Raw genomic sequence first — 22,275 nt, 5'->3', positions numbered from 1 at the left:
TTTGCATATCTTCACGTTTCAAAATTGAATCTTCTTTAAAAAAAGAGTGCGCGTAAGGTTCACACGCGATCGAAGTAAAACTTTTTTGCTATTGTATGAGATGGCATTTAAGTTAAAAAATAATACATCATATAACAATTTTGAATAATGTTTATTAGTAATATGGTAACACTCGTGGTGCACACATTTATTAGTGTCAACCATTATACACATTTATATAATGATAAATAAATGATAAAATATGTATAATATTTAAAAATAATAATGTAATTAAAGTCATACTTCAAATATGGCATGATCGGTTTGTCATTGTAATTAGCATTTAGGACGAACCTTTATTAGAGAAATGAAGTAATTGCTGATTAATAAATTCTATAATATTCGTTCACACAGTGCATTATGTTAAACAACGCCTAAACAAATATTGTTTTCGAAATTTCACTCATTATGTAATTGTGTTTGAAGAACTTCATGTAATTAATGTAAAAAATTAACATACATTCATTGACTGCTTGTTCTTTTTTACTTTTTCGCTGGCGATATAATCTCATTCTTTGAGCAGCTGAAATATCTGTCTTGCCTAAAAAATATTACTTATTTCAAAAAATTGTGAGAAAGTTATCAGTTTCAGTATTTGTACTCATAGTAGACATACTAAAGAATATTGCGTGCAAATTTTACATGTTTAGCACAAACGGTTGATTTATGAGAAATAAAACAACTCTACTTGTACAACAAATACAGTGTACTATGTAAATTAGTCATGAGGCGAGTGCACGTTTTGGAAAAATATTTTTATCTCAAAAAACTGTATAAAGGTCATCAGTTTCAGCATTTGTACTCATAGTAGACATATTCAAGAATGTCATGTGCAAATTTCATAGGTTTTGCACAAACGGTATATTAATAAAAAATAAAAGAACTCTGCTTGTACACTAATACAGTATACTATGTAAATTAGTAATAGGCGAATGCACATTTTGGAAAAACATTATTTAACTCAAAAAATTGTAAAATAGCCATCAGTCTTATAATTTGTACGCATAGTAGACATATTAAAGAGCGTCATGTGCAAATTTTACATGTTTTGGACAAACAGCGTATTGATGAGAAATGAAAAGCTCAAGAAGAAAATAAAAGAATTTTAATAACTTCAAAGATTTATAGAAACTACGAATGATATAGAAATAATTTCTAATGTTTAATTTGTTTTATTATTTTCAAGGAACAGTGTAAAATATTCTTCTGCTTTTTCGGCATTTTTCATTAAATCCAGATTTGTACTACGATGTAACTTTAAAATGTTTATTTATCTATGCCGATTTCCTTGTCGATATCGGTACGCATACAACGTTGATTCCGATAAGCATACAACGACAGATCTCTATTCACATACACGACGACTAATCACAATCGACCCGTATAGAAATGATATCATCGAGAGCGAATGGCGAATCATTGGCACTCGATCTTTATCTTATCTTATTTGCCGTAACGCACTTTCGTTGCATTTGTACGGATTTACACCCTAGTCGCGCCTAAAGAAGTTTTACTTCAAAATTTTATTTTTTGGTACGGGAAGTACCAGCAATTTGCCTCAAGGCACGATGCCATACACCACTAGTTTTACAATTTAATCAATCTATTACCCAGGTGACCAATGAAATTGTCCGCCAGTTGATGGAGTGTCAAGGTTTCTATTCACTGGATAAACCAGGAGAATTCTCCACGATTCAAGACATACAACTGGTTGCAGCCATGATACATCCTGGTGGTGGAAGAAACGATATTCCTCCTCGTCTGAAAAGGCAGTTTAATGTCTTCAATTGCACTCTGCCCAGTAACAAATCTATGGATTTGATTTTTAGTGAGTGTAATAGTATTAATAATGAATTTTGAGTTCCATCACCATCTATTTTATTTTTTTTTCCAGATAAAATTGGAGGCGGCTACTTCTGTTCGACCAGATTTGATGAAGAGATTGTAGACTTTATGCCCAAGTTAATTCCTGTCACACGTATCATGTGGCAACAGACAAAGGTAAGTAAAATAATTTTTGTTACCAAATAGAGATGGCTTATTATATCCGAAGCCGGATCGGTTAGGATTTGACTCCGTTTCAGAGAGGAGTTATATCCACTTGACAACTCCACAACTCCGACAATTTTAGTGTGTTGTTAACATATCTATAAGGATTTATTAAGACTTTGGAAATAGTTTACAAATTGTTCAAACATTTTTGTTCATCTTCTATATATATAAAAATAGTCGGGTTTTCCTTCCTGACGAAATAACTCAGAACGCACGAACCGTTTCGACAGTTTTACATTCGTTGAAAGGTCTCGGCTCCGCAAGGTTTATAGCTAAGAAAATTAGTGGTGCATGGCATCGTGCCTTAATGCAAGCTGCTGGAACTTCACGCACGTAATTAAAAATTCGAGTAATGACATAGTAAGAATTATCAGAATTATGCTTGGTTAAGTCAACGAGCAATGCTTGCCGCAAAGAATAATAATGTACACGCACTGAATTTCACCATACAATCAAAAATTTCTGGCGATTTGGTGACATACCAATGATTCCGACTGGTCTTCCGTTTGACTTTAAACGAATGCAATATCCAGTTCGCCTTGCGTTCGCAATAACAAGTCGCAAGGCCAATCGCTTAGTGTTTGCGGGATAAATTTCAAACAGATTATTTAGAAAGTCATTGTTTTTCACATGGGAAGTTATACGTTGCCTGTTCACGAGTTGGAAAACCATCCGCTTTGTTTGTGTTAACGTCAGACCAAAAAACAAAAAATGTGGTTTACCAAAGAGCACTTCAATGAAACGGATAATTTGCGAATTCACTTTCATTTACTTAGAGAAGTTCAACTAAAAAACACATCATTTATGTAATGGAAATAAATTCATTACTGTTGTATAATAAAATCATTTTTTTCCTTTTTCAAATATAAAACAAACAAAAAATTTCTTTATCTATCTCACGAAACCATCTGGTGGCGAAACGGAGTTCGTCGTGTTTGCTAGTTTTATTATAATAATTACTATTTCATGCATTTCAATATGCATACAAATCTTAAATTGACAGAAAACTTGGGAATCAAAATTAATTTTGTAATTATTTTTGAAGAGAAAATATAGAATTTTTTGAATATGTTTACCTTCTATCATATAAAAATAAGTCGTGTTTTCCTTCCTGACGATATAACTCCAGAACGCATGAACCGATTTCGACGATTTTGCATTCGTTGGAATGGTATCGGGCTCCGTGAAGTTTATAGCAAAGAAAACTGAAGAAAACTTCAACAGAAAAGCGAAAAAATCTTTTTTCACATACAGCGTCATCTCTGATACTTAGTATGTTCTGCAAACTAATATTTTTTGTTTGACTGCTACTCATTGTTCTCTGCTCAGTTAATATCATGTGACAAACCGGCATTGTGTTCACTGTGAAATTGTGCAAAAAAGTAAAAAAATAAGCTATTCGTTTCCTACCATTTCAATTGAAAACCATAAAATCAATCACGTGTATTGTGCAAATTTTTATTTAATTTCAACAGCAGGTATTTGTCTTTAAGGGGTTACACCACTGTAGCAGCCAAAAAAAAGTATGTGTTTGCCATTTTTTTTTGGGCGGAAGGAAAAGTATTAGAATCATGATGTTAAAGATAGTTGTTTATTGTACTTTAATGTAACAAAATAAAATATAATTGTAAAAAAAAATTAAAAACGGCGGTACCACAGCCGTTTGAGCGAGCCGCGTCAAATTGGAGGCGCTCCGCTATGATGGGCACTTGAAAATATAATTTTAAATATACTGTAAAAAATTCGAATGAAAAAAAATCAAATTGTTGTAGTTATTTTGCGTGCCGCGTTGTAAAATCGTGTTTCGAGAAAAACGCGTTTAAAGTTTTGAAATATATTATAGACTAGCAAACCCGACGAACTCCGTTTCGCCACCAGATAATTTCGTGAGAAAAATGAAGAAATTTTTTGTTTGTTTTATATTTGAAAAAGAAAAATTTGATTTTATTACACAACAGTAATGAATTTATTTCGATTACAAAAATGAAGTGTTTTTTAGTTGAACTTCTCTAAGTAAATGAAAGTGAATCCGCAAATTATCCGTTTCATTGAAGTGCTCTTTGGTAAACCACATTTTTTGTTTTTTGGTCTGACGTTTACACAAACAAAGCGGATGGTTTTCCAACTCGTGAACAGGCAACGTATAACTGCCCATGTGAAAAACAATGATTTTCTAAATAATCTATTTGAAATTTATCCAGCAAACACTAAGCGATTGGCCTTGCGACTTGTTAATTGTCATTGCGAACGCAAGGCGAACTGGAAATTGCAATCGTTCGAAGTCAAGCAGAAGACCAGTCGGAATCATTGGTATGTCACCAAATCGCCAGCAATTTTTGATTGAATGGTGAAATTTCAGTGCCTGTACATCATTATTCTTTGCGGCAAAATTGCTCGTTGACTTAACCAAGCATAATTCTGATAATTCTTACTAATGTCATTACACGAATTTTCAATTACGGTGCCTGAAGTTCCAGCAATTTGCATTAGGGCACGATGTCATGCACAACTAATTTTCTTAGCTATAAATCTTGCGGAGCCCGAGACCTTTCCAACGAATGCAAAATTGTCGAAATCGGTTCGTGTGTTCTGGAGTTTAATCGTCAGGAAGGAAAACCCGACTTATTTTTATATATATGTAGATAAGAAAAATAAAAAATTGTTAGTTTAATTTTTTTTACTATTTATCTGATATCCCAGCAACATACAAATGCTTAGTATCCAAATGTATTCAAAATTAAACTAAATATTTTGAATGAATAATAATTATTCAAAGTGAACACTCGCCATAAATTCTATATCTGGTCAATATAATTAAATTAAGGACAGTGCTTCTCAATTTATTCGATAACTATTCACAATTCACGACATCTTGGCAATATTATATGTAAAAGATGTTCCAAATAAATAGTCTGACACATCAAAGAAATCATATCATTGCCATTCCAATGATAATTGTGAATCAAATTTCTTTGTACATTCTCGCATCTGAATCTGTGTGACTTGTGAACAACAAGACAATCAAAATTCTAAAGATTTTCAGGATAGAAATCCTTACCACATTTCATATATAATTCATATTCATTATGTATATTTATAACAAAATACAGAAAAGTTCAGAAAATGCAATAACTAGTTTTTATATGAAAATAATGCAGTGAGCCTTATATATGAAATAAGAATAAATCTTTGTGTTTAATATTTTTCACAAAATAATAATACCTCACATTCTTTCATTATTTCCCTTTCGAGAGTTAATTATACATCAGGTAGTTTGATTAGCATACTATCACTTTCATACAATTATAAAATCATCATAATTGTGTAAAAGTTATAATACAATACTAAATATTTTTTTAACTGGTTGTATACCATTGAAAGAGCTCATTTACTGACAAACATTATCGTATACAAAATATAGAATACAAAATAGCATTATTTTGAGACATTATATACCTAGAAAGTCATAAAACTGCCTGTGAGGAGACGAAAAAAAGGCCACTTTTTTCGACCCAAATCTTTGTATTAGTAGAAAATCTCAAGCAAATATCTGCACATGTTAACAGATTTAGTATCAGTTTAGGGAAGTCGGATATTTCACTCCGAGGGAGGAGTTGTATCGGAGTGATAACTCCGGAATGAGTAACCCATCTCTATTACCAAAACAATTTTTTATTGTTTCATTTATTCGATTTTTATCGATTCGTCCTTTCCCAGGCAAAGATGTTGCCGACACCAGCCAAATTCCACTACGTGTTCAATTTGCGCGACTTGTCCAGGATTTGGCAAGGAATTCTAAATATTCAACGTCTGGAGTTGCCGGATATACAAATGGCCTTCAAGCTTTGGAGACACGAGTGCACTCGAGTTATTGCCGACAGGTAAGAGATAAAGGAAAAATTTAGAGCCATTGATATATAGTGGAAAAAATAGTGTAACCTCTGATTTTTTTTACTGTGCTCCAATTTGCATGAAATTAAGGATTAATTTTTTAAGGATTTTTGGACTCTCCCTCTCTCTTTGTGATACAAGGAAATATTTAAAATTAACCCCCCCCCTCCCCCCACCGAACATTACGTGTATTTTTAGTTACGAGAAAAAAAAGTTAAATATTTTATTTATTTTGAAAATGTTTGAATTTTTTTAGAAAATTCAGATAAAAAATAAATATACGCGACATTTTACGATATCTAATTACCATAATTATCATATCTTACGATACTCTCCTACGTGATATTTAGTGATTTTTTGTCTCTTAAAAATACAACCCCTTGATGAAAAATTGTTAAGAAAAATTATTCTGAAATTGAAAAAATTATTGTTTTGAATGTTATTTTAAAGTCTAAAAACTAGTTACAATATCTATAATTTTTTCATCCCTTAAAACTACTCTTAAATAAAAACAGTTAATATTTATGGCTACATATTTAGAAATTATTAACTTTCATCAAAAATGAAAATTTTTATTTATTTTTACGTTTAAAGGTTTCTGAACATTTTGGCATACCTTATGTATAAATTGACATTGAGCCATTTTATGCCTAGAAAATGTGTTTAATATTAAAGGGTAGCGTTGTAAAATATTTTCTAATACATTTACCTTACAATAAAATCATTTTTAATCCCTTGAAAACCCTACAATCCTTGCGAGTTGAAACAACACCTAAAAATATATTTTGATATAAGATAAAAAGATGTAAGTAATTATATTTTATTCTCTTTATCTTAATTTTCAACCCTTTATTGTACACAAAACCTCGTGATGAAAAATAGTTAAAAAATTATTCTGAAATTTAAAAAAATATTGTTTTGAATGTTATTTCAAATTCTCAAAAATAATTACTATATCTGTAATTTTTTCAATCCTCAAATAAAAAAAGTTAATATTTGTGGCTACATATTTAGAAATTATTAACTTTCATCAAAAATGAAAATTTTTATTTATTTTTACGTTTAAAGGTTTCTGAACATTTTGGCATACCTTATGTATAAATTGACTTTGAGCCATTTTATTGTTAGAAAACGTGTTTAATATTAAAGGGTAAAGTAAACATTGTAAAGTATTTCCTAATACATTTACCTTACCTAAAAATCATTTTTAATCCCTTGAAATGCCCTACAAAACGCCTAAAAATATATTTTGTTATGACATAAAAAGATTTAAGCATAAAGTAAATTATATTTTATCTTCTTTATCTTAATTATCGAATTGTTAACCCTTTTTTAAAATTGTTAAAAAAAATATTCCGAAATCGAAAAAATTATTGATTTGAATGTTATTTTAAATTGTCGAAATTAATTACTATATCTATAATTTTTTCAACCCTTAACACTACCCTTGAATAAAAACAGTTAATATTTATGGTTACATATTTAAACATTAATAACTTGGAAAATGAAAACTTTCATTTATCTTTACGTTTCAAAGGTTTCTGAACAATTTGGCATACCTTCAAAAAAATGTCTGTCTGTGTGTGTGTGCGTGTATGTATGTGTGTGTGGATACAAATTTTTGTCGACGATTTCTCGAACACGGATCAATCGATATGAATGATTCAAAAAACATTCGATTTCTATTGATAATGAGACGTGCTGATTAATTTTTGGCAAAGGCAGGTCCAGCCGTTACGGAGATACGGGGCAAAAAAGTGTTAAAAATGGTAATTCAATTTTTGAGAGAACGGAGCGTCCGATTTAAATGATTCAAAAAATATTATATTTGTATTGACGAAATGAACAACTGATAATTTTTTCGGGAAGGCAGGTCTAACGGTTTCGGAGATCAAGTAAAAACAGTAAAAAGATGTCATTTGGACATATGCACATCAAATTATCAGACAGTTTATAGATATTTTAATAAAAAGAACAAATTTTGTTAACATTTCTATGGCTTCCGCACCAATGCTTACCCGTTAGACTGCGACGCAGCGCTCACGCGCTTTGGTATTTTGTTTTTACCCAGCTAACGTATCGCGATTGCTTTAAAAAACAGTTCAATTTTTACGAAATATTTCAAAGTATAAAAAAAATTCAAATATCTCAAAAAAAATTAAGATGTTTTAAAATTTTCAAAGATGTATTTATTTCGAAGTTCTAATTAGAAGTGATTTTTTTTTTAAATTAAATTTTTGATACGGGAAGTTCCAGCAATTTGCCTTAAGGCACGATGGCACGCACGACTAGTTAGGATTTTAATTGACATAATTTTGTTCATTACATGATTTTTGCTAAAATGTATATTTTTGGAGATATTTGCAAAAAACGACGAGAAACGCCAAAAAGAAACAAATTTTTAGTAGCCAGTAACTTGAAAAGTATTTGTTGTTTTGAAAAACTTTATGAAACATTTTTGTCTTATAATTAGTTCTTCTATCGATATCCGGCGTTATTTTGAAAAAATTAAATTAAACCACTGAGAAGTGGTGTCTAAATTGTTTTCATTTTTACCTATTTCCAAAATTTCATGCAAATTAGAGCACAGTACAAAAATTCATACCCAAAACGCTCTATTGACTATGGAGTAATAATACTATTTTGGTTTTTAGATTTACCTCCTACACGGATCGTGACTGGTTCGTCAACAATTTGAAAAAGGTTATCGAAAAATTGTTACCAGAGTATGTAGAGTTATACCCTGAAGAAGAAACGTTCTTTGTAGATTTTCTACGAGAACCACCAGATGTTACAGGAGATGAACCTGAAGACTTTTGTTTCGATGCTCCCAAGATATACGAAGAAATTCCAAGGTATGGTAAATACATATTGATTCCCACGCAGATTAATTAACTTCCCGTAGGGTAGTTATAGTAATGGGCCGAAAATAGAAAATGAAAATTTTTGCATTTCTCGACGCTTTGAAGGTTTCTGAACATTTTACTGGCATACCTTAGAAACTAAATGGATGTGTGTGTATGTGAGTGTATGTATGTATGGATATTATATACTATTAAATCGCTTATCTTATATATAAAAATGGAGCTGTCTTTCAAATGTCCGAATAAAACTCGAAAACGGCTGAATCGATTTGGCCAGTCTTAGTCTTGAAAGATTCGTGCCAATCCAGAGAAAGTCCAAAAGGTGAGAAATTATTTCAAATCCGCGTAGAAACTTTACATTTTTAATTTGAACATTTTTGTTGAAGCGTAATTTAAATAAAACAATGGACGGTGGCAAAATGGAAATGTCAAACGCTTTTGACAGATGATGTTCAATTACGTTCAATAGGATATTTTACGTGAATATTATTTATTTATGATAAATTTGTAGTAAGTAGTTTTGTTTGTAGTTTTATTTATATACAAAAACGTTAGTAAATGGGCCGCAAGTGTTACAAGAAACTGAAAATATCAACTTTTTTGAAATGTTAATATGAAAATGCACTTTTTGGTATTGTAGCACTCTTTTTTTTTGCAAATCATATTTTTCTCAAACACGGTGCTCTGAGAGATCTCATTTGTATAATTATATACTCATTGGTATTTATAAAACATTTTGTAGGTTATATTATTTTTTATTTATGTTATTCAAATTCAAAACCTAAATTTGGTATCGATCAAAGGGACATTTTGCCAAATAACATTTTCCCAGTTATAATTTCGCAGAATTTATCGAGGAATAGATAGTAATATATGAAGGTTCAGGGTTGAAAAATTCTACCACCGATGTGTCAAAAGTTAGGCATTGTTTAACAACAATATTTGAAAAAAGAGGGAAAAAGATGTATAACCAGCTGTAACCTTGATTCTTATGACTTTGCTATCGGAAGATAAAGGGTAATCTTTGAAAATCCATAATAAAAGTATTTTCTTCCGTTGGTAGTTTTTTAGCATTAGTTAAAAATGTAATTATTTTATAAAACACCTTTAAAATTAAAATAAGACATTAAATATGTTTGCCACCTGGCCGTTCCAAGTTGCTCCGCCTATAGAGTAAATAAGTCTTGATAACAAATTTTTGAAAGGCAGCAAAAAAGCACATTTTTACAATGATGAAGTAGCTGGCAGTTTTACTGAACGTAGCCAGATAATTGTTCGTGTGAAATGTGTTATCTGTTGTGATATAGTTGGTTTGATTATTATAATATAATTAATATTTGCTCAAAGTCATATTGGACTTTTACATTTACTTTAATTCATCGAATGTTATTTGAAACTTTTCAAAAAGCAGGTCAAAGAAAAAAATACTTAATTTATTTTCTATCTCTCCTCGCAGAAATTTGAAAATTTTTGTATAAGCTCAGTAGTATTATTTGCAATTATACACAAAATCCAGAATCTAAAAAGAATCTGAAAAACCTGAAACGTAATCAATAAAAGTTGAAAGACCAAAAAAGACTTGGATTGGATTATACCATGTTTTCTATAGAAAGTGTATAAAACTTTTATAATACCTCATTTTATATAGCATTCAAACAACACATCCTTATACACTTAAAGTATTAATATTTTTGATTCTCTAGAAATTGTTTAGAATATACCTTACTTAGCAAAACAACGTTTGCCGGGTCAGCTAGTTATATTATATAAATTTATATCAATTATTTAACATTCCCGTTTTTCCTCTCATATGTAAAAGACTATGCCAGGACAAGACATTTGCCCAGGAATTTCACAAATACAATGTCGATCACAACCAAATCCAAAGTTAGCGACATTATCAATTTTTTCCTTTAATTTTTTTTCTACCAGTTGTAGTGCTTCCGACTTACCTACTACTTTCAAAAGATGATCATGAACTTCTTCTTTTGTTTTGCTGTCAATATCAAAATTGATTTCCTTCCTCGAAATAATATTTTACAAATGGTGTGGGTGTAAGATTTTTAAAGGTTATGACTTATACTTCAGGATTTTTGTACTGAATTTGAGGCAGATACCAGTAAACAAAGTCCCTTGCTCCTTGGTGATGTTCGCCAAAAGTATTATAATTGATAAAGAAGATTTTAATGCGATCTTTAAGTAGCAATTTACCAGATTCCAAATATTTAAGAGTTCTGCGAATCACAAATTTTTCTTTCATAAAAGGCATTGCGATGCCGTAATGTTAAAAATTCTTTACGTTATACAGTGTATTTTTATCACATTGAAATAGTTATAAAAGAGAATTACTTTAAATATGTTAAAACAATTGGTTATATATGTATGTCCAAAACTCCGATACAAATTTTCGTCCACGGATTTCGGGCGCACGGATTAACCGATTTGAATGGTTTAAAACACATTTGATCCCTATTGATAGGGAGATGTGCTGATTAGTTTTTGGCAAAGGCAGGTCCAGCCGTTACGGAGATACGGAGCAAAGAGTGCAAAAAATACAAATCGAGTTTTTGAGAGAACGGATCATCCGATTTGAATGATCTAAAACACATTCAATTTGTAATGATTGGGAGAAGATGTGATTAGTTTTTGGCAAAGACAGGTCCCGCCATTTCAAAGATACAGAGCTAAATGTGCAAAAAATGGCAGTTTTTGAGTGAACTAAGCGTCCGATTTGAATAATCTAAAAAACTTTCTGCTTCTATTGACAAAACAATTGCTATTGAGGATGAAAAATTATTACATCTTTTTTTAACTTCCCGTAGGGTAAGTTATTGTAATGGGCCGAAAATCGGAATTGAAAATTTTTACATTTCTCGACGTTTTGAAGGTTTCTGAACGTTTTGGCATACCTCAGAAAAAATGGATGTGTGTGTGTGTGTGTGTGTGTGTGTGTGTGTGTGTGTATGTATGTATGGATACAAATTTTCGTCCACGTTTTCGGGCGTACGGATCAACCGATTTGAATGGTTTAAAAAACATTCGATTCCTATTAATAAGGAGAAGAGCTGATTAGTTTTTGGCAAAGACAGGTCCAGCAGTTACGGAGATAAGGAGCAAAGAGTGCAGAAAATAGAAATCGAGTTTTTGAGAGAACGGAGCATCCGATTTGAATGATCTAAAAAACATTCCATTAGTAATGATTGGGAGAAAGGGTTATTAGTTTTTCGCAAAGGCAGGCCCAGCCATTTCGGAGATACAGAGCTAAATGTACAAAAATGGCAGTTTTTGAGAGAACTAAGCGTCTGATTCAATTGATTCAAAGAACTTTCTGCTTGTCTTAACAAAATAATTGATTTTGGAAAAAAAATTTTGTACAATTTTTTTTTTTTTTTTTTTAAATTTTTTGTATATCGAAAATAATTCAGATTTTATTTTTAATTCTGACTATAGTTCTAATATACTTTAAACAAATAATTTCAACTCTGCAATTCAGTTTATATAAATATTATAAATATTAGACAATAATACAATATTTATAATAATCTATTTGAAAACATTCAATATTCCTCAAACGTTTCGTTACGGTACGGGAAGTTCCAGCAATTTGCCTTAAGGCACGATGCCACCCACCCCACTAGTTTATTTTTTTGTCGAAAATTATGGAATTCGAAAACCGGTTTTTTAGTGAAAAATGTCGGTTTCCACTGTATAAATGGAAAATGACAAATATAGTCAAATTTAAAAGATAGATGAAAGCGTTTTGATTCTTAAAATCATATCGGCTCAATAGCATGTGATATCTTATCAGTTTGCAATGGTCCACAGAAAGGTTTTGTATATATTAATTTAGATTGTTTATACCAGTGTATATTTTAATTTAAATCCGTGTGACTTCTTCTTGAAGAAGTAACTTCTTCTTCCCAAACCTAAAAAAAATAGTTTTAAACTCTACAAGCCACAAATAAAAGAAGAAAAAGCTTAGAATTATTATATCAGACTTTAAAAACAATTAAGCATAATCTGGTCGCAAGTATGAGAGTATTTTCTATTTCAGTAGCAATTCGATAGACGTTCTCAGTTTTTTGAAATCATATTTTATTAAACAAAAAAAAACAATTAGGATGTTTAAAATTAATTAAAATTGCTCGGAGCAGGCTTAGCTTAATAAACCCGAGTTTAGCTTAATTGTTTTTAAAACTAAAATTGATATTAACAAGTATGTAACAACATGTATCTATTTTTTTTTATTTTATTTAAAAATGTAATATTTGTATTTATTCGAAAACTTTCCTTTCACTATCATAAAAATATTTTCATTCTTATATGTGAAAATGATGCATGACTAACGAATAATTATTTTCAAAGTTATTTAATCAAGATAAACTATTAATTTTTAGTTCTACTAATTAAAATTAAAATAATTTTGTTTACTATCCATAAAATTGAGCAATAAATAAATTCAGTCAAATACTGTTCTAAATCACACTAAATTTGCGGATAAATTACAGAATATTCGAGCAAAAATTTATTTTCTATATAAAATTCGAAAACCGGCTAAAACCGGTTTTTTAGCAAAATTAAAATTCGAAAACCGGTTTTCTGAAATGTCGGTTTTTGTATAATCCCTACTAAGCACAGTCTAAGCGCCACTCTGGTACAAATGTTTACCCAAGTGCGTTTAGACTGTACATGTATTGAAGCACTTTTCAAGTTTTGTGAAAACAACTATTGAAAAATGTGAAAATGCCGCCAAGCTAAGCACAGTATAAGTGAAAATGTCGCACAGAATTATTTGCAAATGCGTACTATACGGGGGCAATTTTAAGCAATTTTGTGCAAATTAGGCAACTATTTTTTTTTTAAATTGAATTCGAAATGAAATGACGATTGTTCGAAATATTCTGGAGATAAATTGATTTATTTATGATTTACATTTGATTTGCTCAGATATAACAATAAGATAGCAAAAATAATGAAAGTTACAGTATTTTTCAATTTTGTGGGCACTTTTTCAATTTTGTGTAAATTAGGCAACTGTTTTTTTTAACAATTACAACATAGCAAAAATAATGCAAGTTACAGTATTTGTACTAATATATTTGAAAACGTTTAAAATTTCTCGAATATCACATTATGGTATGGGAAGTTCTGGCTTAAGGCACGATGCCATACACAACTAGTTTTAATAACAACTATTTATTATTTTAGTGTGGAGTTTGTGCTGATGAAAGTGCATCAATTCATGGCATCCTTCAACGAGACTATTCGTGGAGCCAATATGGACATGGTGTTTTTCCACGATGCTTTGGTGCATCTGTTTACAATATCAAGAATTGTCAGAACACCAAGGTTTAGCATTTTTTTAATAATTTCCACATTTAATTATAATTATTATTTTTATGTGTTTTTTTTTCAACAGAGGAAATGCTTTGCTGGTGGGTGTCGGTGGATCAGGAAAGCAGTCTTTGTGCAAACTGGCATCGTTTATGGCTAATTATCAGTTCCACCAAATCACCATGACCAGGTAAGAGGGATGGAATTATTTTTTGTCTTGGATTTTATGTGTTGATAATTTTTTGTTATTTTAGATCATACAATGCAACTAATCTTCAAGACGATATCAAGTTCTTGTATAGAGTCGCTGGACAAAAGGGACAGGTTGGAATTTTAGATATCAAAATTTACCTCAGATTTTGTTGAAACTTTGTATGGTGATAGAGTTAGTTGATAACCAGAACAAAAATTTTTTGACCTATTTTCTTACTTCCCGTAGGGTAAGTTATTGTAAGCGTCCAAAATACGAAATTGAAAATTTGTACATTTCTTTACGTTTCTGAACATTTTGGCATACCTTATAAGTAGAAAAACTTGATGTATTATGTGTGTGTGTGTGCGTATACAATGTTTCGTCAACGATTTCGGGAACACCGATTAACCGATTTGTATAACTCAAATAACATTCGATTTGTATTGATAAGGAGACGTGCTAATTAGTTTTTGGCACAGACAGGTCTCGCCGTTTCGAAGATACGAGGCAAAAAATGACAAAAATGATATTACAGTTTTTGAGAAAACGGAGCGTTAGATTTGAATAATTCAAAAATTATTTTACATGTATTGACTTTGTTTAAATTTTTGTAAAGACAGGTCCAGCGGTTATGAACTCCCAATAAAAAAATGTTAAAAAAACGCCATTTGGCGGTCAAAAATGTTCATTGGACATATGCACATCAAATTATCAGATATTTTATATAGATTTTAATAATGTGCACACATTTTGTGTCAATTTGTTTTGGGTTCCGTACCAAGATTTTTAATTTTCAAGATCATTTATATGGTTCAAAAAATGTTCTCGACATTTTCGACAGTATGGGATAGCCGATTTGTATGATTGAAAAAATATTCGGTTCGTACTCGATTGCAAAGCGTTTTTGCAAAAGGCACGTCTAGCCGTTTCGGAGATATGGAGCGCAAAGGGTGTAAAAATGGTTATGCAGTTTTTGAGAGAACGGATCATCCGATTAGATTAATTCAAAAAATCTTTTGCCGGTATAGATAGTGTGCAAAAAATATTTCAAAATTATCAAAGAATTGAACAATTTTTTTGTGAACATACATTTAAAAAACTTATTTTTTTCATAAATTCGAAGTTTTAAACAAACTTAAAATTATCAAAAAAATCAAATTTAAAAAAAAAATGGACAAATTTCTTGTAAACATATATTTAAAAAAATCGATTTTCGTCATAATTTCGAAGTTTTAAACAAATTCAAAATTATCAAAATAATCAAATTTAAAAAAAAAGAACTTTTTTAAACATACATTTAAAAAAATCGTTTTTTCTCCAAAAATTACAAGAAAAATCTTCTAAATTTGAAAAAATTTCAAAATTTCAAAAAAATGTATTAAAAAAAATCAAATATTCCCAATTTCTCAAAAAATTTAAAAAAATCTATTTTTTCCAAAAATTTCAAAATTTAAAATCTAAAAAAAATCAAAATTTAAAAAAGAAATCAAAATTTTTAAAATATTTCAAAATTTTGAAAAAAAATAAGATTTTGAAAAAAATTTAAAATCATCTAAAAATTCAAATTAAAAAAAATTTAACACATTTCTTGTAAACATACACACGTAAGTTTGTAGAATACGTTCGTCGCCCAATTTAATAAGCACTTATAAATTTACAGTATGTATTTATAATAAATAATCTATTTGAAATTATTTAAAACAATTATTGATTACTTTCATTCCTCGAATACGGTACGGGAAGTTCCAGCAATTTGCCTTAAGGCACTACTTAATTTGTATAATAAGACCTATAATATTTCAATGGCTTCATTTTGACTATCTACTCTATCAACATGCGTAGTTTCATCTAAATCCCTCAAGAGAAAACCTAAGGTGCTCCCTGTTAGTCTAATTAAAACAAACCCTACAAAGTTACTTTTTTTTAAACAATTTCACCCCAATTATTTCCTTTTCAGGGTATATCATTCATTTTCACCGACAACGACATCAAAGACGAAGGATTTTTGGAATACCTAAACAACGTGCTAAGCTCTGGTGAAATTGCAAATTTGTTCCCGAAAGACGAATTAGGTAATATAATAAATTCATTATAATTCATAAATTTTACCATACAGTTTTTAACAACGTCTAATTTTCTTTTATAGATGAGATAACATCAGATTTAGTTCCCAAAATGAAAAAGGCACAGCCAAAACGAGTACCAACTGGTGACAACTTATACGACTTCTTTATAGAGAGATCCAGGGCCAATTTGCACATCATTTTGTGTTTCTCACCGGTAAGTAATAAAATAAATATTGATTTAAGCCCGGTGCACACTACGCCAGATTTCCTGATTAGGATAAACCATAATTTACGATCTTGCCCGACATATTTTACGATCTTGCCAGCCAGATTTCACGTTTAAGCTTCCTATTTGCAACGGCGGTATCCTTAACATAATTTCTGTCTAAAACCTAGTAATGTCGGTAACTGATTTTAAAACAATTTCTGTCCTCGAAAATTCTTGCCGAATTTTACGAATAGAGCATGTCCTATAAACTGTTTTGTGGCCGAAACTTTCATTGTCCAATAGGAAAGCTGTATTTTGTCACGTAAATATCAATGTGTACTTGATTCATTTTATTTGCCTAGATTTATTGCCGATCAAAATAATGTTCATCTGCTGGTTGAAGATGCATTTAAGAGATTATCTTCTATGAGTTATCTCTTTTTTTGACATTTTATTTAAAATCATATGGCCTTTTTTTTCAATCTTCGATTAGGAGATTCCACGCTTAAATCTTTTAACAATTTGTTTGGGTGACCTGGTAATTTTTTGTGGCATCTTTTGCTCTTTTCTATTATCATTTCATCAATAGTTTTATTTTTTAAGTCTTCATGTAGAGCAAGGGCGAGCAACCTTTTTAACCGGCGGGCCAATTTAAATTTTCAAATTTTATGGCGGGCCGCACGTAATTTATATATATACTAGCTGACCCGTCGAACGTTTAGCTACAGAAAATATTTTTAGAAAATCATTGGTATAAGAAATGACTAACTAATTCTGAATGTATAAATATTATTACGTTGATAATTTACCCACTGCAACGCCAACACCAACACCAACACCAACACCAACATCCATATTGTAATTATGTTATACTCTGAAAAAAAATCCAGTTTTCTTTAAAAAATAGTTTTGTCTCCTGATTTTAAAATCAAATTTCTATTTTTTCCTGAAATAGCTCCTTTTGTGAGACATCGAGAAATATTTGTACAATAGGATAAGTCTGCAAATCAGTTAGTTTTATCGGAGGTAACCATTTCGTTACTATTTATAAATGTTGCAGCGGATAGAGCGGATAAATTAAGCTCTCTTATAAGCTCAGAAAAATCTTGATCGAATTTCAATAAAAACGTTCACAAAAAGGCGATAATAGTTATTGATCGATTACCGAGCTATATAAAAAATAATTGGACTGCTAAATGACTATTATAAAATCATAAAAATGTGAGTTGCGAGTAGTTTTTCATTTCGCATAAAAAAATTAAAATAAAGAACAAGATTTAAAAAAAAATATTATTGTACAAGCCATAATAAAAATAAATTGCTTTTTTTTAATAAAATTGAAGTTTTTTCATAAACTCTGATAAAAGTCTGATCTAAAACTAAGTAAAAAGCTTTATTGACTGAGTGCGGGAATAATATAACTGCAACAAAATTACAAAATTGCCACAAGAAAAGAACAACAATATAAAATTGAACAAAGTATATATTTTATATAATAAGTGTTTATAAATATTAATATAAAATGAAAACAAATAATATTTAAAAGAAAATCAATTTTACTTAAAAAGTTTAATAAAAAAATTGGCACTGCATTTGTTGAGCTGATCAATATCAGCCGTTTTTTTAGATTTTGTTCTTTATTTTATTTTTTTTAATGCGGAAAGTAGCAATGCGTATGCAGCTTTGATATATTTTACTCAGATTTGATAGGTGCTAATTTTTTATGAATTTCATAGTTGAAATTAACACAGGTCCACAAAAAAGAGTTGTCAGAATTGGGTGTGTGTCTTCCAATGTACCTTTTGCCGCTGAAGATAAATCTATAGTCAAAATTGGGGCACAAAATATTGAAAAACATTTAAAAACGTACACAATCTTCGATCTAGATTTTTTTCTGAATGAATTAATTATTATCCAGCGACTTTTATTTTATGGACCTGTGTAATTGTTTGCACACATACGTACTTCCAAAAAAAGAATTTGAATCAAAATTTGATTCGCGTTTTTTTTTTTTCAAAAGCGAAAAGTTCTCAGGGCTGACATAAGAATTATAAAAAAATTCGATGTTTATTGAAAATATGCACTTTTTAAATCTGTATTATTTTGCATGTTAAATGGCGAAGAAAATATTTACATGAAAACAGCTGTCTTGTTAGCTTTGAACATTTGAAATCACAATTAAAATTTGTTCACATTTTCTTTTTTTCAATATGAAAAGTTAAACACAAGATTCTGCAAAAGATATTATTCTTTATTACCAAAATGACGAAATAACTATAATTATTATTTCATATCCAAAAACAATTGTAATTCGCTATTCGAGTCGTCTACTCCTTGAAGCATTCCATCACTATTGAGCTAACGTACTTTAGTATTAAAAATCGACACATTCACAAATTTAATTGCCAGGATGTCTTTAAATTTACGATGATTTAACCCTCGCGACTTTATAAGATTTACTTATTGAATAATTTTAAATTTAGAAATGCGTTGTTGCTATGTTCTCGGACAAGTTCTCAATTTGTTTTGCAATATTGAAGCTTGTTAAACAATATTTAAATAAATTAATATTTATTTTATTAGGAAATGCTATTTTTTCGAACAACAGTTTGTACCAGAATTTGACTGACGACAAAATTAGCTTTTACAGCCGTATTTGATAAAATATCTAGAAAATAATATGTTATTGAGAAATGCTTGGCGGGCCGCAGAAAAACACTCGGCGGGCCGCGGGTTGCTCATCCTTGATGTAGAGTGTCATTTGTAATATACCAGGGTGCGTTGACAATGCATCTTAAAATTTTTGATAGCGCTCTTTGTATTAATTTTATATTTGAATTGCTTGCGCGCGCCCATAGCTCATTTCCGTATGTCCAGATTGGTATAATTATTGTTTTATATAAAAGGAGTTTGTTTTCATAACACATTTGAATTCCTGCCAATTAGCCAATACAACTCTTTGAACTTTTTTTCCATCGTTTTTTTTTTTCATTTTGATGTGCGTTGACCAGCTTAATTTTCTATCCAGATAAATCTCAAGGTATTTTACGCTCTCATATTTTGGTATTTCTATGTTGTTCAATTTTACGCTTGGGCAGTCCAGGGTTCTTATTGTGAATGTTATATGGCTAGATTCTGTTTCATTTATTTTTATCTTCCACTTATTGAGCCACTTTTCAAATTCGGAGACATATTGTTAAACATTTGCCGTTCCAATTATTACATTACTATCAGTTAGAATGTCGTGTGTGTATATGAGATACAATAGTGCCCTGAAACACTCTCTTGTGGAACTCCTGATACTTGATTTATGTACACATTTTGAAAGCGTTCAGTTTTTATTTTGTGTATAGCTATTGTGTATATATAGCGATGTGAAAAAATGATTAGTTTTTGGGAAACGCAGTTCAGTAATTTTAAAACATTCAAATTTTCGAAAAAAATCAAATACGCATTTTTTTTCAAATGTTCGTAATTTTATCAAAAATATCAAAAACATTTAAAATTAAAAAAAAATCAAATCGTTTTATTTCAAAAATTCCGTAAAAATACTTAAAATTTTTAAAAATAAATTAAAATTTGCGAACAAAACTAAATTTTAATACTTAATTTCATATTTTAGGTGAATTGATCATATGTGTATCATTCAATCTGACATACATATACTGTATTTTATATTATTTTAATTTCTGCCATATCTCAGCTGCTTTTTGGCAATAATAATGAAGACATTTCATTTTTCTTATTCACAATCATACATTTATTATATATATTCTAATATTGTCTAGGTTCATAAATAAATTGAAATTTTTGGCAGATGATAGTTTTTATTTGTTTCCAATGCAAACAATGACATGTCGTTTTTAGAAATTTTTTCCATTTATTTCTACAATATTGAACATACATCCCAGTACTTTATAATCACATACATCCTAGAAAATTTCCTTAACAAACTTCAGAAAGATTTATCAAAATCCGCATAAGCGTTTAGAAGGAGTATAGTGTGAGTGGTTGTGATTTAATATGAACTTTATATAATAGCAATGAAGCTCAAATTGATTCTAAGTTTTAGTTAGAAAACGTTTGTATGAGAAAAAGAAAATGGTTTTTAGGGTTTTCCCGACGATTATTCGATTTTTTCTCGTCGTAAGAACCATCCTTAGACTTCAACTGACATTTAAAAATAAGGATTGGCCAAATTCATTTTTATATAAGATTAATTATCCGATAAAGATACTTATTTTAAAAATCAATCATTTTTATGTTACTACATTTATGTCTTAGAAATATGAGATTAAATCATCTTATGAATTCATCCTAATCGGATACGATACATATATATTAATTGTTTACATTTTATACAATCCTCTGTTTGTACACTTATAAGCATTTGTGCATTTTAGGCCTAGACTAGCTGTAAGTGGAATTCTGTCTTAAGGCAATTAAGGCATCGTGCCTTAAGGCAAATTGCTGGAACTTCCCGTACCAAAAATTATTATTTTTTTAAAAACAATTAACATTTTTGAAAAAAATTTACTTCGAAAAAATAAGATTTTTGACAAACAATTAGACAAAAAATTACTTTTTTTTGAAAATTTTTTTTTTTTTAATTTTTTTTTTTTTGAAATTTTGACATATTTTGAAAGATCTAAACTTTTTTTTCAAAGCAATCGTACTGCTTTAACTGCATAAAGACGAAATATCAAACCGCATAAGCGCCGCGTCGACGTCTAACGCGTAAACATTGGTACGGAACCCATAGGACTGTAAACCAAATTCATATTTATTGTTAAAATCTCTATAAAATATTTGATAATTTGATGTGCATATGTCTAATGATCGTTTTTGACCGCCAAATGGCATTTTTTTTTTCATTAGATCTCCGAAACCGCTAGACCTGCCTTCATGAAAATTTGATCGGTTCTTTACCTTGTCAATACAAGTAAAATGTTTTTTGAATTATTAAAATCGGACGCTCCGTTCTCTTAAAAACTGAGTTACCGTTTTCGGCGCTTTTTGCCCCGTATCTTCGGAACGGCTAGACCTGCCTTCGCCAAAAACTAATCAGCACGTCTCCTTATCAATACGAATCGAATGTTTTTTGAATTATTCAAATCGGTTGATCGGTGTTCCCGAAATCGTCGACGAACATTTGTATCCGCACATACATACACACACGCACACACACACACACACACACACACATACACATACATCCATTTTTTCTAAGGTATGCCAAAATATTCAGAAACCTTTGAAACGTCGAGAAATGCGAAAATTTTCATTTTCGATTTTTTTGCGATTACTATAACTTGCCCTACGGGAAGTTAAAAATAAGAATTGTGAAATTCACAGTATATATTCATAATAATCTATTTGAAAATGTACGAAATTATTATTACTCATAAAATAAGTGAAAATCTGGCCCAAAATTCTTGCTCACCTTACCAGAAAACTCGACAAAAATCCTGTTACAAGAAATTCTGGCGTCGTGTGCTTAAATAAGTGAAAATCTGGCGCAAAATTCTTGCCCACCTTGCCAAAAAAACTTGACAGAAATCCTGTTATAAGAAATTCTGGCGTCGTGTGCACCGGGCTTAAAGCCCGGTGCACACGACGCCAGTATTC

The 22,275-nt window shown here is 30.2% G+C and overlaps 1 protein-coding gene across 1 annotated transcript in view; it reads left to right on the top strand.

Moving 5' to 3' along the window:
• Nucleotides 1-22,275, top strand: part of LOC113388476 (dynein heavy chain 8, axonemal) — a 291,892-nt gene that overhangs the window by 137,374 nt on the left and 132,243 nt on the right. Inside the window, 9 exon segments of the mRNA XM_026625851.1 lie at nucleotides 1,647-1,867; nucleotides 1,934-2,040; nucleotides 5,809-5,972; nucleotides 8,637-8,837; nucleotides 14,055-14,195; nucleotides 14,266-14,370; nucleotides 14,435-14,504; nucleotides 16,331-16,445; nucleotides 16,520-16,653. Coding sequence (XP_026481636.1) covers nucleotides 1,647-1,867; nucleotides 1,934-2,040; nucleotides 5,809-5,972; nucleotides 8,637-8,837; nucleotides 14,055-14,195; nucleotides 14,266-14,370; nucleotides 14,435-14,504; nucleotides 16,331-16,445; nucleotides 16,520-16,653 — 1,258 coding nt within the window.

Source organism: Ctenocephalides felis, unplaced genomic scaffold (assembly GCF_003426905.1).
Source record: "Ctenocephalides felis isolate EL2017-DRISC unplaced genomic scaffold, ASM342690v1 CF-g0.4_SCAFFOLD_03572, whole genome shotgun sequence".
NCBI classification, from domain to species: Eukaryota; Metazoa; Arthropoda; class Insecta; order Siphonaptera; family Pulicidae; genus Ctenocephalides; species Ctenocephalides felis.
This window is presented reverse-complemented; position numbering and strand designations above follow the sequence as displayed.